The sequence below is a fragment of the Anas acuta genome, chromosome 2 (genome assembly GCF_963932015.1).
Source record: "Anas acuta chromosome 2, bAnaAcu1.1, whole genome shotgun sequence".
Lineage (NCBI taxonomy): Eukaryota > Metazoa > Chordata > Aves > Anseriformes > Anatidae > Anas > Anas acuta.
The window spans coordinates 36,161,037-36,178,814 of NC_088980.1; the positions used below are offsets into that span (position 1 = coordinate 36,161,037).

The 17,778-nt window shown below is 38.4% G+C and overlaps 1 protein-coding gene across 3 annotated transcripts in view; it reads left to right on the forward strand.

Annotated features, from left to right (window-relative positions):
- The window catches only part of CREB5 (cAMP responsive element binding protein 5), a 258,609-nt gene that overhangs the window by 67,704 nt on the left and 173,127 nt on the right, over positions 1-17,778 (forward strand). For all 3 annotated transcript variants that reach the window (XR_011093878.1, XM_068674276.1, XM_068674275.1), the window contains exon 5: positions 16,524-16,696. Coding sequence is in view for 2 of the 3 variants with exons in the window: in XM_068674276.1 (XP_068530377.1) it covers positions 16,524-16,696 (173 nt within the window). In the remaining variant the exon portion in view is untranslated. The remainder of the gene's footprint in view (positions 1-16,523; positions 16,697-17,778) is intronic.

Genomic DNA, 17,778 nt, shown 5'->3' on the forward strand with positions numbered 1-17,778 from the left:
TAACTGGGATGGGGAGTCACTTGCTATTAGGAAAGGGAGAGGGATGGACTGTAGCAGTGTTTTGTGAGCTCTGCTTTCTGCCCCTTCTTGTCTCCTCAGTGGTAGGATGGCAGGTTGGGAGGGGGAAACCACTGCAGCTGCATTGTAAGGAAAAATAATTGAATGTAGATTATGATTATGGCAATTACTTTTATAATGTGAGGGATTATGCCATAACTATTCTATTGCCAACAAGATTAAATAACGAACTGAAAGCCACAGCATTTTTTAATAATAATAAAAAAATCTCTGCTTGTTTTGAAGTTGATGTATTCAAAGACTATTAATACAGTGTGAAAGAACTGAGAAACTAAGGAACTGGAAGTGCTGCCTGTATAGATATTGTTTGTCTCAGATTCTTGTCACTGTGACTTCAATGAGGTGTGCCAGCCAGACACCCTCACCTCCCTTTCACCATGTAAAGCCATGTGATACTCTGATAATTTTCAACACTCCCTCTCCTATCAAGCAGGGAAGCTTCCACTACTTATAATCAATAAAGAGTTAATAAAAAGTTATATTTGCAATGGAAAATTTTAAAAACTTCACAGGGGCACCACATTCTGCTCATTTAAAGCTACTGAACAGATTGGAAAGCTTCAACAGAAAAGTATTTTCATACCGTGCTCTCCATTTACTATATACTATATATGTATATAAGATAAGGTGATGTTAAGTCACTTCTAATATGAGCTGAGTATTGCTGAAGTAGGTGGAGTCTGCACAGTGTGATTTCTGCTTGTATCCATAGAAAGGTCATAGATGAGACACAGTACACAGTCACATAGTACAGATATAGTCTCATATAGACTGTTCATGGTAGGAATATAAGCTAAGTTAATTATGCAGGAAGAGCAGTTTCCTTTTGTTCATCATCTGGAAAATGAGTAGAAAATTAAATTTTGGAGAGTTCAGAAATATATCACGTGTTGATCATTACCAGAAAATTAACTGGCTTCATGGAGGAACCAGCATTCTGACTCTGAAGAGAAATGCAGGTGAACAATGTAATTCTATAATTACTTGTGATAATTTGTTATTAATTTTTATACATTATGCACTGAATGGTATCTTTCACTGTATGTACAGTTAAGTCTTATCACACTATTGTGCTGTATGAAAATACCTACGACTACAAAAAGCTGTTGGATATGTTGGGAAAGACTATGTTTGCATTTGTAAGTCAACCATTCCTTCTTCCTTTTCTTCTGAAGACCTGGAGTCATGGCTAACAAATTGAAATCCAACAGAAACAGTTTGCTTTTTTTTTGAAACCCTGGAATGGCAGACTATACCTTATTTTTTCTCCTCTCCCTCTCCCCTCCATCTTTAGCATACAGAAAAAGAAGCAAATCTGATTTCAGAATGCTCGTATGCTGAATCTTTGTCCCACAGGTTGTAGATCTGACTAGTACCACATGCAAATTGTTTGACTCCATGACACAGACTATTTGCTTTCTGGCTTTGCTATTCATACAAGGTTAAAGAATTTATTTTAGGCAAAAGATGCTCTCAGTTACCTTCTGTGAGGTACCAAAGTTACTCAGTTACCAAAGTGTACTGGGCACTTTGCAAATGTTAAGAAGTTGATATTTACAGTTGGGTTCATAATTTCTCTGTGGTCTCTGAATCGGCTTGCAAAGTTATACCTCTATTCCCTAACAGCAAAACATGTTTTATGCTATCTTTCCATTTCCTCCCTTGGCTTATATCACTTCTGGATACAGTTCTTACATTTCAAGTGAAACATCCTGTATTAGTCTCCTATAAGGGATTTTTAAGTTCATCACTTTTGTACTAGGTCCTCGCTGATAGGAACAGTTGCACAAGGAATTTACTTTCCTTATGTCTTATTAATTCTTTGGTTGCTCTCTTCTTTTAGAATGAAGATGAAGAGCCAGAGGTCAGTATGGGCTTAATGTGTATCTGACAGTATGTTGCAAAATGCTAAATCCACATAGCAACATATGGGCCCAACAGGCAAGTGTTACATTTCACAGACTGTGTGGAGGGAATCATAACCCATGAAAAAGGGCAGACCAGATGCCTGAGGGCTACACTTCAAGCTGTCAAAGTAGTTTCACCAGTTCTTGCTCTTCATCGGCTTTCCTGACCTCGGTGTACCATGTGCTTAAGCATCTTAAAATTCCCTACCAGAATAGGGCACAGGGCATTAAATTCAGGCTGTAGTGCAATGTGATCTGCTTGAAATTTCTGAAGTCAATGATGCAGATTTGTATGTACTTCTGTATGTGCCCTCTCACTGTTAATAGGTAATAAAACACTAACGTTTTATCATGGTGGGGGCTTATTTGTGTGTGTGTGACCTCATGTTTGACTGTCATAAAGACACAGATGTAACATTTTTCAAGTTATATGAGAAGTACTGTAATACCACCTAGATACCGGTGTGTTCAGGAGCTCTTACAGAACAGTTTGGGTGATTTTCTTGATGATGTGGATGCTAGAATGTTAACAGGATTGAAAATAGTTATTTTTTTCTTTCTTTTCTGTAAACACCTTGCTGGAATTTTTGCTGGAAATTTCTGTAAGAACTTCTCATAAACTAGGTTTGGAGGCTTTTTTGTTTTGCTATTACACTGTAACATAACTATAACCATTTTTTTAACACTTCCATTATTTTTCCTTTTTGCATATAAGTTTTTATGTAAATTGATGTCGAAATAAGTTTTATAACCACAAATGGAATCTCTATTTACTAAGTTATTTAGCTTTCAGCTTAACCTGGCAAAAGACTGTATACACAAGACTATATACATATAAGATAAAGTAGCCCAAAAAGATAACCTTTTTTGCCTTCTCTGATGTTCAGCTGGTAACACAAATACTCAGCTTGCCCTAAATATGAAGGAGAAGGTGTTTCCTTAAACCATCTTTACAGAGGAAGGGGAGAAAAACATGTTAAGATCAGTTGCTATGGATTACTCAATGGACAGGTAGCATATTAAACTGCTGTAACTCAATTGTTTTTTGATAATCTGTTTATCATGTCTCAACTGAAACATGTTAGGGAAGCTTCTGATCTTGCTAGCAGTTAGCAGAACCAGATCTCATGAGTTTTTCTCATGATGCAATATGGACTTTCCACGCGTCGGTAGAAGACCAATGTTTTGATTCCATCTTTAAATAATAGTGTGGTGTATGTAACTACTAACTGATGAGCTTTATTTTTACACTGAATCGTTTCAGCTGGATGACATTTTTTGTTGCTTTAAAACAATATGTATTTCTGTAATACATGACTATAACATAGAAAACGTATTTCAGTTCCTTTCATTATTTTGTTGCTTGATATAGTGACATGGCACTGGTGTCTAGCAAGCAAATACATTCCTGCGGTGTTTTCAAAAGCATATGAGAAACCATATGTCTTCATAGGAAAGCAGCTGTTAGCAAGCATATGCTTTGTTAGATAGAGTGACAGTTATTAAAACAGCAAGGTATGACCATGGCTTGTCTTTTAAGTTGAATAAAACTGGCAATAAGTGTTGCTTTGAATGTGTGCAGTGGTGCTGCATGTAGATATTGCCATGTAGAGTTGTAACTGGAAGGAAAAAGAGATTAACGTTCATAGTCTGTAGCTTGGAAGAGACAATATAAATCTCTGTCCTGCTTTGAGCTGTGAATGCCTCTGTAGGAGTTATAGTAACAGACAAATTAGCATAATGTAATTGCCTGGCAAGGTCAGCCCCTCTCCAGGAGCATTAGCAATGTTTACTGCAAGAAGAGACAGACCAAGTATTGTAGCGTAGTACGTTGTCTGTCCTTTTTGAAGGAAGAATAATCATTTGGACTCCCACATCATAGACTGTTTAACCATATCTTATTAAAATTCAAGCTATCATATTTCTGCCTTAAAGCAAATCATCTAGAAGAACAACAAAGAATATTCTGTACTATCACACAAATCTTCATTCTTTTTTTTTTAATTATTTTATTTTTACTTTGAACATTATTGAGTTTACATCTCTCTCTCTCTCTCTTTTTTTTTTTTTCTCTCTCTAATGAATAGTTTGTCTCTGAATGATAAACTAACATATGCATCCCTGCCAATACTTAATAAATCTTGTTGGTAGGATTAAAGTTTCTGGTCTTACTGTATAGGGATACTGTATAGGCATAATTAGTAAATTCAGACAAACTCATCAGCTTTCTTATTTGGATTTTTTGGAAGCATGAAACTAGGCAAAATTCTGGGCCAGCACAAGCAATCCAGCCTTATTGGCTTCAGCTTTGCAAACCCTTTCACAACTGTGTCAGACACAGGAGTCAGTGCCCAATGTTTTAAAGGAGACCTTGTGCTGAGTCACAAACAGCACTGGCTTTTTAGCTTTTGATCTCAAATCTGGTAATTTGCGCCAAGTATTTGAAAAGAGTTCAGGCATTCTGTTTTGAGATATTTGGGAAATGGCTCTTAAAATGTCACTTAGAGGTTGTACTGCATTTTACTATATGCTAATTACCAGGAATGCTGAAGGTTATTCTATTTGGTACCTATCTTCAGGTTAAGTTTTTAAAATACTGTCTGTGACCAGGAGTTGCCACAGTAATTTTCCTAGAGAGCTGGCAGACAGTATGAACATACATAAAATCACCTTCGGAGTGCTATCTTACTGGAAAACCTATTTCCTTGTGCTTAGGCAGTCTGATCTAATGGATTTCCAGAACACAATCCTTTCCATGGTCTTCTGATGAAGAAAAACCCAGCAACAATTCCTGGACTCCACAACAGTTGTGCTTTTTGTCCTGTGTAGTAATAACTTCCAACCTTACATTGGTTAGGTGGGTTTACAATGAGCAGGATTGTTACTGTGTTCCGGAGTAAGATGCTCTTCTCTAATGCTAGTACCCTGTTAGTTAGCCACTTCGGGGAATGGGGACATGGTGTTACTCATCCCAGTGTGGCCTTCCTGACTCTTTCCTCAGTTTCTCAACTTTCAGATATTGAGTCTCTTTGATTGTAAATGTGCCAACGACGTTCTCTTTGTAGGCAAAAGCTGCTGTATGGAGGAGAGCATTCAGGGAAAATAACATTTCTCCACGTGCACCAAGCTTGCTCCTCAAGGATGCATTCTTGCCCAGTTTCTTTCATGGCTCAGCTGCAACTCTTGCTGTCCATTACCTATGTTTTGCCTCCTTGTATAACGCTGTCCATCCAGCTGGATTACATCATTACAGAGGGACCAGTTGTATTTTACTTAGGAAAGTAAAGGAAAATGAACATCATGGCTCCTCAGGTGGAGTGAGGCCTTGCCCAAGCATTTCAGAAGTGTGTGGTTCTCTAAAGGAACTGTATGTAATTTCCCCAGGATGGCTCCACACAGCATTTAATTAGGGTGACTGGAAGCGTGTACATCTGGATGATTGTCTGGTAGCATTATCCAATATAGTGCAGATTGTTTGCTGTTCTCTCCATCACTCCAGTCAGAAAAGAAGATGAGCAAAACATGTCCTACTTTGAGAATTCAGCCCCTCCACAACCACTGCCATATAATCTCAGTACAGTTTTTAGCTTAACTTCTAAAAGGACTTTTGATTTTTAGCACACAGGTTTGGTTGTACAATCAGAAGTGATTTAATTAGATACAGTTTTCTGTAGGTGATCTCTCCTTGTCTGAAGATTAGATCCTGCAATACTCTATGGACTTGACCATGCAGCATTACTTTTACTAATTTATGTCACTCTCTGCTTTCTTGTTTCTGGTCACCAAAGAGCTGTTCTTTTGCCTTGATATTTTGCTTAGGTATTCATAATATACTTCTTTTATGAATTAGTTGCAAGTATCTGAGTTATGCTCTTGTCATTTCTATGAAGCTGGAATTCAAATGCATGCTAATCTAAAGTCCTGTGGAGGGGTGTGTTTTGTTGGGTGTTTTTTTTTTTTTTTTTCATCTCTTAAAAACCCTTTCTTTTCTGCAACTTTGCTGTATTATATTGCCTTTCTAGGTATATTGTGTTGTCGCTAAAAGCTGTTCTCTTCTTGTCACTTCCAAATGCTCTGTAGTTGTTGAAGATTCCCATCCTGTTTTAGATGTAAGACAGAAGAGTGTAAAACAATTTGCTCAAAGTTCTGCAGTAGATCTTTACTAGAATGAGAATGAGGAGAAAGGTGGCTCTGCAGTTCTCAGTGTATCTACCTGCACAGCACCTTTGGAACCCGGAGTTTTGACCTCTTTCTGTTGTCCTGAGAAACTGTATGTCCAACCCCACACCACTTTGCTTACCAAGCTTATTTCCTGTTTTCAGTAGCTCTTCTCTTAGCAATCCCAGCAAGCTGTGCTTTAAGATCAAAGCTGCATGCCTGTCTGTGGACAATCAACCCTGTTGTTTGCAGGACTCTCCTGTTGGTGTCTTGTTCTTCTGCTCTTCTCAGTTGTTTTTCCTGCCTGTCTGTGGCTGCAGAAGGTATCTGCTGAATCTGTCCATCTCTGTTCAATGGCAGAGATGGACAAGGACAGCTCATTTTTCCTTAACCAGGCTGCAAAAAGTCAGAAACCTCTTTGAGGAGAAAACAAAGAACATAACAGTTTCTTGTAATACCTATTACACTGTCTGTGGCCTTTGCTGTACTTACTGGAAGTGAACTTTTCTTAGCTAGAAGAATGTTTAACTTTTTAACATTCTACATAGGCAGTCTGATTGCCTGCAGAGAATATTAATTTTGTCTGACTGTTTCTAACTGATGAACCTAGTTCTCTAAGTTCTTTCAGTCCAAAATCTAGACTACACTAGTTCTCATCTCCTGAAACATCAGCCTAAGGTTGATTGAAACAATTATGGATGCTGCAAACTGCATGCTTGCCTTTGTGATTGCTTCCTAGGAGGTTTGAGGAATTTGAATTTGGGGAAATTTGGGGAAACTTGATCCCAGCTTGATGCTTTTACTTTCCTTGTATGATTTGCACTGATCAAAACTACTTGTTTCCCACCAGTTCACTTGCCAACCCAATCCACTGGTTAGACCTATGATCCCTTTCATGGGGCAGATGGCCCATCTATGCTTTTTTTTTTTTTTTTTTTTTGAACATTGGCCTTGACTCCTGAGCCTTTCCCAGTATTTTGTTTTAGTCTCTATCCAGTACTAGCCAGCCAGGCCCAACATAGCCGAGTGGGTTAGGATTAAAAGAATATTTTGGAGGTGTATTTTATTACCAGGGTAGCGGCATTTCCACTTGACTTCTTAGCAGAAAAGTTAAGCCTGCTGGTTTTCTGCTTGAAACTGCCTGAATGGAAAATCACTGGTTGTTTTGTTGCTACCATCCTTGCTCTCCTTTACCAACTGCTCTGTCTAAAAAAATGTTCTGGTTATTAAATGCAGTCAAGCAGCCACTGCTGTAACTCATGCATGATGCCAATAACTTACGCCAGTGAAATCAATGATGAGAATTTCAAAGAAGCTTTAAATAAAATATAGCAAATTTAAATGCCAAAGTGCTGTCTATGTGAATTTGCTATTAACAGATTATAAATGGTTTGAATAATGTTGAAAAGCCTAGTGCCTTCAGTTAGTGGTATCAAAGGCTTGTTTAAAGCAGTTCCTGGAGGATTGCCCCCCCCCTCCCCCCCTTCCCTCCAGCTTTCTGTTTCATGATGGATAAAAACAAAACTCCTTACAATAAAGAAAGGAAAGCCAGGTTTTCAGCTACCCTCTGACTGGCCTCCAGATCTGGCAGCTGCTTTTGGATGTCTAATTGCCTGTCCTGCAAAAGTTGACACGCACCTACTTTGAGAAGGTTCTTTGAGAACCCACTTTGTATGTACATTCTGCGATTTACAGAAATAAAATGATAATGCTGGGAAAAAAAATCAAAGTTGAGCAGATAATACTGTTTTTTATTTTTTGTTAACAACAACAAAATGTTTTCCTTCTTTTCTGAGTCCATAGTCCATTTACCATTAGATATGGTAAAACAGTGCAAAATAGCAGCTATGACACTGGGCTGGAAGGAAAGAGCCCTTCCATTGAGTCCTGATTTTTGGCTGCACAAATCACTTTCTCTCTTTCCTCATTCCTCTTTCCTTGCTTTGTGTCTGGACTCTAAGGTTTGTGAGCAAGTGTAGTCCATCAATGTGTCTATACAGATTTCAGCACAATAAGGCCTTGATTTCAACTGAGGCCTCTAGGAATTACACCTACTAAGTGTACTAGCAAACCTCTTTCTTCCTTTTAAAGTTTCTTAGTTGCCCTTCCCCATTTGAAATTCATGGCAAGCTCTCTTGTTTACAGCAATCTAATGAGAGCATAATTGGGTCCCCAAGATAACATTACAGATATAAGCCAGTTTTTCCTTAGAAAAGTCCTATAGAGAATGTATTTTCTTATAAACATACTCTTTATAAAAGGGCTTGCTGTTTCGTGTTTATTGGTGTTCCATCTGCTCTAGAGAATACATTTGAGAAAAACTAGCTCCAGCATGGCATATAATGTTTCATTAGCAGGCATAACCTTGTTTATTTGCTTTTTAAAATTGTATTTAGAAAAGGAAATCAGTTTGCACCATTGACATGCTGCCAGGTTCCTGTTTATAAATGTCACAATAGGCAACTTGGAAGAAACGAAATAGTCAGTTTATGGATTTTGCATAAAGTATGACAGAAACCGTGTAGAGCCAAACAGCCAGTTGTGCTTCGCCTATTTTGCAGCCTCCCAATTAGTGGGATGGGGCATAGTGTTAGCAGTACAAAACACCCTGAGTGACCCGAACTGGGCTATGGACACTTAGTGTTACTGACGCTTATTTGAACAGAAGAAGCTCTTTGTGCTATGTTGCTTAAATGGCTATCTTGGGCAAGTAATTGTGTATGAAACAAGCAACCCTGAGGAAAATGCGAGATATCTGAAGGAAACTTCAAGACATAAGCATGCAATCTGATGTCATCCTTTCCCACAGAGAAGCTATTTCCTTTCAAATTCTGGTGCGACCAGTCTTCCAAAATTTCCTTCTCCTTCAAAATACATTCACTGGATTTCCTTTATATCACTTTTTTCCTTTCCTCTAGTAAATGGTTTATCATGGATACTTCTGGTACACGCCATATATTACTTACTGTGTATGTAAAGAAGGCCTCATGTCAGAAGGCCTCTTGACAGACATGATGAAGAGGGCATGAGGAGGGTAGTGGGGGAAGAGGGGAGGGAATCCTGGAAGACAAGGGTAATCTTTCAGTATTCATTTCTACTGGTAATTAGAGGGCACCACTGAATGTCTGTAATTAGATCATGTCACAAAAATTAAGATAAAAGACCGAAAATTCTGAATCTCCTGCATTTTGTTCACAATACCAGAGGAGTCAGAGCATTTGCTTAAACCACCAGCCAAAGTGGAGGACAGGCACAGAGGCTTAACATGCCCCTGGAAGAAATTCATACGCATTTCCCTCAGAAGGTGCAAGGAAGAGACCAGAGGAGGTAACTGTGCACTTCAGTGACCTTACTTCATTCAACTGTGCCTCTGCCCATAGGGCAGAGTTAAAGTGGAAAGGCACATCAGAGGTTAGTTGTGCTGTGGTCACTCTGTGCGGGGCTGTCACCCGTAAGGCAGTGGCCTTAAGAGGATTTGTAGCGCTTAAATGGGCCCTTCGGGCTTCAAGCTATAGTGGTGACTGCTGCAGCCTTAAGATGGCTTATACTTGGCTTAGCACTTCGTAGCCTGTCCTGCATCTTGTGCCATGACTTTTAACACCACTATGTGGTTTGCTGGGGATTAACAGGCTGAGATTTCATCTGAATCACTCAGGGTATCTTGGAAAGGCTTGCTGATCACATAATAACAGCTACTAAAAGAAATAAGGATAACAAGAACAAAAATGTTATTTATGAAGTGGTTTTTTTTTTTTTTTTTTTTTTTTTTTTGTGCTTTTTTAGTAGCAGTCATCATGTCTACATTAAAAATAATTCCTCCTAACTTAAAAGAAAAAAGAAGTTTCCCTGCATTTTCCAGCATAGATATTTAAGACAGAATTTTACAAAGCTCCTGCCAGTGCCTGTACACAAGCCTGACCTATTAATTAGCATTAATTATCCACTAAAGCTACAAAATACTGAAAATATATATATATTAAAAGGACAGGCTGCTTAATTCCACAGACACTTTTAGAATTGTTATCTTTATTGTCAAGATATTCTAGTCACGGTGCTCTAAAGCAGTATGCGGGCAGCGGTTAAACTCTGGTCTGTGAACTGCTGGTGGTCGAAAGGCTGTGCTAAGTCATCTGCAGCTGGTCTGTGGAACCATCTTGCCTTAATTACACAATTTATGATAAGAGTGCAGGCTGCTCTGTGAGAAATTCAGAGGGTTGACAGAGGTCTGTGATCCAAAAAATTGGAAACCAGTGGCCGAGACTGATAAGTACAGATTCAAAGCTTTATGATTTCAGTGAGAGCAATGTTTCCCTTCTTTCCCCATCTGCCTATCATTACCTGTCATTTTTGAGTAAAGAGTTTAACTTTTCTTTAAATTTTTACCCCTAAGGAGATCAGTGTGATAACATTTGACTGAGCAGTGGTGCCTGGGGTTCAAGAAGTCAGAGCTGCTCTCACCACTGCTGGCCTTTGAGTCTCCAGCATCGTGGGGGTAGCTGGCTGTATGTAGTGTGGGGGCAGCAGCTGAAAGGGACTTGAAGGCAGGGAAGACGCCTTCTTCTGCATCCTGGGATATATCATGCCCCCCCCTTTTTTTTTTTTTAGTGTGTGTGTATGCCATTTTTATCAGGTAGCTGTTAAGTGAACATTTGCCCACCTTTAAAATGTTTTGAGAAATAGATCCTTTGGCATCACTTTATATTTTTGCATGTCAGCCTTGTTCAGTGACTTCATACCTCTCACTAAATAAGGGAGTTAAATGGATTCTGAGTCTGCAATAAGATCTTCCTAATGCTTTGTCCCTGTGCTTAATGTTTCTACACAGCATTTTCCAACAGTTCTTTTGTCCTTTTTCCTGCCTTAGTGCTTTTTCTCATTCAAGCTATACAGATGTTACAGTTTAAAACAAGCAAAAAGTATTGCATTTCACTCTCCAGCAAGTTTACTCTCTCCTATCTCTTGCATAATGACCTCCCTCCCCCTTATTTTTTTGCTAAATTTAAATCTTTGTAATACACCTTCTTATAATCCTTCAACTGTTTTTGTAGTCTGACTGATTTTTTAATCTCTGTTTTCTTCCCTAGTTCCTCTGCTATGTTTGCTGGCATTGTGTGGGCAATGAGCTTAGTTGTGTGCTTATTGCAGTTTAGCAGTAGATGAAATAGTTCTGATGGACTGGTGTGAGGGTGTTTTCTGTGCACACTGATTTGAATAATGTGAAAATAAATTAGTTAATGCCATTTTGGGGGAGTTTGATAACTTTTGTTTTGAAATGATTTTTCTCTTTTGTCAGGGCAGAATTCATTGAGGCTCAATAATTTTGATACAGATTGCATACGATTAAAATATGTTAGAGGTATGCTATTATTTGCCATATTTATCCTATAATTTTCTTTATGGTAATGACCTCCAAGTTTTTAAGCCAACAGGTTCTTCAATTGTGTGAGTAGCATGTGCAGCGGAGGAGTATATCACCACTGGTTGTTACTATATCGATTTTAAACTATTGCTATATATTAGATTTCTATCCTTAAACATTTTTTCAACTTTTTTTTTTTAATATGTAAATTCATTGTTTGGGAAAATAGGTTTTTTTTTCTTTTTTTTTTTTTTTCAGAAAATAAAAAAGTGCAAAAAAGTGCTTTTGTTTTTGTTTAGACAAACTGGATTTTTTCTCTCATTTTTTAATGGCAAATACCTTCTGACTTTAGAATTTATATAATAGTCTGCAAAATGGTTTTTATGTGCAATTGGTTTTAGGTCACAGCTCTATTGATCTAAAAGCTCTCAGAACAATCCCGAATGAGTCATCAGTTTATATAGAACTGGTATTTGCAATTTTCATTAAACCTCAGTTAAAAAAGAATAGTAGGAGAACATAAGCTGGCTTCAGATCAGAAACCAGCTCTGACAGTTTGAAAACAAAAACAGTACGAAACTCAGGAAAGCTACAATGGATAGGAAATGGTAGATCCATTTTCTTCATCCTTTGCCTTCAGTAGATGGGGATGTGTGATCCAGGTGGTGCCGTGTGGTATGGACGGGTGTTTCTCTGGAAGAGACAGGGTTCAGCAGAAATGGTGACTGCCTAGAGTCATGGGGTGTATTTTGCCTGCGTCTACAGAGCTGTCATTGCTCGGCTCTGCTTGCCAACAGGGTGTGTGTTCTTGTGGAGTGATGTGTAATTCTCTCCACGAGCACATGGAAGCATGACTTCAAGAAGATTTTAGCCTTAAAAAAAAAAAAAGTGCGTTGCCTATCTACAGTTAAATAGTTGCATGTGGGAGAAAATGCTTAAATGTTCTCTTGGAAGACTCTTGACTGAAGCTAAAAGGAGAAATATTCTGAAACCAGGGTGAGGTTAAGCTGATGATGATCTATTCCCTTTCCTCTTGCAGTTGGAAAGGTTGAGAATGAATACCTTGAAGCAGTTTGTGGTTGTGTCTTTGTTATTATTATTATTATTTTTAACATTATTTTAATCTGAACACTAAAGACTGTTGGGAATATAATATGGGCACATGAGTAAAGGAACATTCCTGTAAAAGCTCTTTAGCATCATAATCCTAGTTTCAGCTTAAGTGGGAGTGGCTGGGAACTTCGGTGAGGTATAAAACTTAGTCCTAGAGGAAATAAATTCCCATGTATGGATCTTGAGGGTGGTGGATACCTCTCTTGTCTCTACATCTCCTGTTGTGTGGGTGGCCTGTTCCCTGTGTGAATATTTGGGTCCAGTTGTAATAGAGTGAGTGAAAATAAGCCCACATGACCTCTTCAAGGACAGTTGTGAAGGTCTCTGAGAAAATTCTGTATCTTGTATTATGGGAAGGTCTCAGGAGTGTTAAGGCAGGGGGAGAGCTCTGTATCATGGTTCCTGTTGACTCCTCCTCCCACCTGGTGTGCTGGGAGCTGTCCACCTTGTAGGAATTCGTCTTAACCATTGTCTCATTGGAGGAGGATGAAAAGGGGAGATAATGTGAGATATTCTTCATGGATCCCTGGTGGAAGAGCACACAGAACTCCTTAAAAATAGAACTGGAAATAGCCTAGTCAAATAACAATTCAGCTGTGATGGGGGTAGGGATGTCTCTGTTTCAGTCAATGTTAACAAATTTTACCTTTTTTAATAAAAGCCCAAAGTCATGTCTCTGAGGATCCCTTTAGTATCATATCCAGTTCCTCTAAGAGCACATGCAATGCAACAAGGCCATTTCAGGAGTTCTGAAGACCATCTGCAACGAGCCTAGTCTTGCTGTGCTGGTGACGTAGTGCCATTCTGCATGTCATGATGCATATGGCTGGATCAGATAGGCTTAGTGTCAGAGCTGTTGTACATTATCTTTCTGCCATCTTTCAAAGCACAGGCCTTGCCATTTAGGTATGAACTTGCTTGAACTTTTCTGCAAATTCATAAGCATCACACCAATGTAAATTGTTCTCAGATTGCCAAATCCCTTTCTTGTGAACGTGGGAATCATACCGAGTTAGATATTTTGTTGGGAAATCTTGGGCTTTCTCTTGGCAATTCTGTAGATACTAAGTATAGTTCCTGCCCAACAATGGCACTGGCATTACTGAGAAGAATGGACATCAGGATGCATTGAGAGGTTTTCACTTTGTTTTTGCTTTCCATGCATCTGAAGTTCAGCCTACTTTCTGAAGAAATAAAGTGTATTGGAAATAGTTAAAATTTTGAGACAGCATTAGAAGTTTGTATGTGTATGCTAGCAATTACAACATCTTATGTGCTATCAACATTTTTCATACCCACATAACTCAAACCCTTTACACCTTAGGGAGGTCTGGAATTATAGAAGAAAAAGGAAAAGAGGAGAAGAAAATGAAAACACTGAATGTAGGAGCACAAGAATCTGATGTTAAATCTTTAAATTCTGCCTTCTATGTTCCACCAAAATCCAGCCAAAATTTGGAAAAGTGCTGGGGTACTGCTCATGTAAAGTTCACCTCAGATTTGCATCCTGTCCCTTTCCAGACATCATTGACTTATGGCACCTTCCATGTTTCCTGTAAAGATCCTCCTGTGTGGCAGATCACTGCTCTGTGGCTCTTGGAAATCTGTGGTCTGGAGTCTTTAATCTAGAGGAAGGCTTTCTGAATCCTAAACAGCTTCACACCAATACTCTATCTTCATGCAGACAGCCATCTTTGGAAGGAAGTTGTGTGCAGGCAGAAGGTGTGTGCTGCCAATGGCGAGGGACAGCTGTGCAGCACTGCAGGGTAAACTCATTGTGGGCAACTGATGCTTTTCTTCTTTGTTGTTCCCCTATGCACCCAGAGGTACAAGACCTGTGAACCTCCTTTGCAATTTAATATTTGCTCTAATAAGCATACTACTTAAAACAAATAGGCAATACAGAAATATTTGGAAGAATTCAGAAACTGTGGAAGCATTGTAAAGGAGAAGTTAAGAGGGTCAACTTTGTAACATGTAAATATCACATATAGATAGGTTATTAATTAGCATGCATTTAATATAAGGCATAAGCTCTAGGAAGTAATAATACTAAAATATTTACTTGAAGTTCAATACATATTAGACCTGTTTTTGCAGAATTGTGTAACGGTCAAAAAAGTCAGTCCAATTTTCAATCATGAACTAGATTTGGCTGTGGTTATTTATTTATTTATTTCAATAGAACCCTTTTAATCAGAAAACTCTAATCCACTGGAGAAGGAACCTTTAGAGGAATGTGCTAGGTCAGGAAGAACTTATTTTGGAAAAGACTCGATTTATCTAAGGTTATTCTCTCTTACCACATGACGGTAACGATATACTACTGGGCTATGAAAAACTGTGGTTAAAGTCCTTGATCTGGATTCCTCTTGAAGTCCATGCTTCTAAGTGAATACTGGCTATTCTCCTGCTGGACCTGATACATATTATGTGAATTGTTTACTAGAACAAGAACTCAGCTGGGTGAACAGTCTGACCATGTGGCTGTAGGCAGCCCCTCTGCATTTTTAAAATCTGTCTACCTATCTTTTCTATTAAAAAAAAAATGAAAAAGAAAAAAGAAAATTGGAGACAGGGAGATGGCCGCTATACTTCCGTATTGTTCCTTTATTTATTGTCTCCTTTTCCATGGAGAAAGTTGTCCAAAGTCATCCAAAGAATTTATTCTTATTTTGGTTTGGAATCTAATCTTTTGTTTAGATCAGGGATTCTATATGTTGTCTAGCTTATGTATCCTCCACATTTCAGCAGAGCTTTGAGTTTTCTTTCTGACCAGCTTTTCTATCATTATCCTAAGCTTTGTGTGTTTCCTAAGCAAAGGGGTCCTAAACTGGAATTTTGAATGAAATTTAATTGTAGTTTTAAATTCTGAGTATCGCAGTGGTCAAGATGTTTTCCCTGAATCTTGGTGGCAAAGTGTGAGTGCAAAGGTGTTTTTCTTTACTTTTCCTTAGACTAGCATTAGGTTGGAATGGAAAGTTTATTTTCCCTTTGCTGCTAACAATCCACAGATTAATGCCTGATAGGAAAAAATGCTCCTAAGGTTACTGTATTTTTCATATGTATACATTATGGGTTATCTCTGGCTTGAGATTTTTGTTTGTTTTTAAATGCAGGCCAAGTCAAACTCTGTGGTTTAGCAACAGTGTGTATTGTGTATATAGGGATAATAGAAGTTTTATTCCAGAGTTCCTTCCTTAGTAGCATCCTGGGCTCCCGTGGCTTGTTCACTTCATGGATATGAATTATCTGTGATATTTGTTTCCATAAGAACTTTTGAAGCGCTCCAAGTTACCTGCAGCTGAGGTTATATATGTGAAAATACAGTGCAATTATTCTAGGCCCCTGGGATATTATTGCTGTACAGAATATATAGAGGCTAATAGAAATGGCTGTTTCATGACGTGCTACGTACTGTTTGTTACTTTAGGCCTATAAAGCTTGATTTGCTTGTCAGTCTAAGCAGACCTAGTACACAGTAAACAAGCTATGTAGTAAATCAAAGTGCCATGCACTCACCACAAAAGTCATTTTCAAACAAAATATATATCATGTTCAGTCAGAAGAATGTGCGTTAAATGTCCCCATTATAAATCACAAGTCTCAATCACAGAAGAGTGACTTGCAGGTATTCAGTCAACTTGCAGGTATTCTTCCATTTATATTGCCCAGTAAAAGTAAATATTTATTTATTTATTTTTTATTTCTTTATAGTGGTTGATTATAAAAAGATAAGTTGATTTAGGATTTGGCAGGAGTCAGTAACTTTTCATATTGTTGGTGCTTTCATATTTCTAATTGTAGTCCTATAGATCTCAAAAAGGAGATTTGGGATAGATATATATATATCCCATATATATATATTTAATTCCCTCCACCATCCCTTTTTTTCCTTCCTTTCACAGAATATCTCCATGCATAACACAGTTGGAGGAGCAATGGCAGGACCTGGATCTCACCAGCTGACCAATACACGGATGCCAAACCACGACACCAGCGTTGTGATTCAACAAGCCATGCCATCTCCACAGTCCAGTTCTGTCATTACACAAGCACCTTCCACAAATCGACAGATTGGGTAAGTCCACTTCAATTTTTGCCTTTCTCCATTTTTCTGGCTCCAGCAGCTGCATGCAGGACCAGATGTTGTCCTTGTGGTTTCTTAGGAGCTTGTACTTGATCCTGTTAGTATGGAGCAAGAAACTCTGTAACGTGCATTTCTGTCTGTGGGGAAATGGCCAGCATACTCCATCTACTCCAGACCTGTCACTTTGGTTTAACAGGGACAGAGTGCTGTACTTACAGGAAAGTCCTGCTTTCTCCTTCCAATTTTTTGTTTTTATTTGCTTACATTCAAAGTTCCAGTTGTTTCTATAAATGTTCTGGGAAGGCAGACGTAGGATTTCTGAAGCTGATCTTTCCAATTCCTTCTGGGTGCTCAGGGGAATTAGGCTATTTCCTAGGTACTCTGTACATCTGAGGAAGGCTACAAGGCAAAATAAAAAGGTTGTTAAGATAAATGGAGTTTGGCAAAAAGACCTATGTGAACAGTTGCTCATTTTGTGATGGATCTGTATTTATTCCAACAGATTGACAGTATGGATGCTTATTGTATTGGCTTTAATGTCAATTGTGTGCTCATGTTTGGAGAACCGCATGTACAAAACCATACGTGTTTTGTATAATCAGTTACTTCCAGCAGACGTGAGGTCTTCATAAATCATGCTAACTTGCTTTTAATTATACAGAAACTACATGGACAGTTTGAGGGTACAGTTTTTAATCACACAACTCTGAGAATTTGCACTTTTTTATGTATGAAAACATATGGATAAAAAGATAAATCAGTGGACTGAAAATGAAGCAGCAGTCTAGATTAATTATCTGTCATTTGTAACTTGGTCACATCCATTATATGATAAGTGCAAAATCAGTCTCTGGCCCCGGTCATTGTCTAAATAATTGATGAGCAACTTGCAGTCTCTTCAGATTAAGACTGAAAAGTGAAACCCTGGCATTGAAATCTCAAAATACAGTTGTTTTTGAGTTGTTTCTCTTTTCTGATTCCCTGTGGCGGGGGCAGAATATAGACCACAGGCTCTCCATGTCCCAACACCCTGGCGGCAGGGATGATTTGTGGCACTGACTGCTCCAGAAATG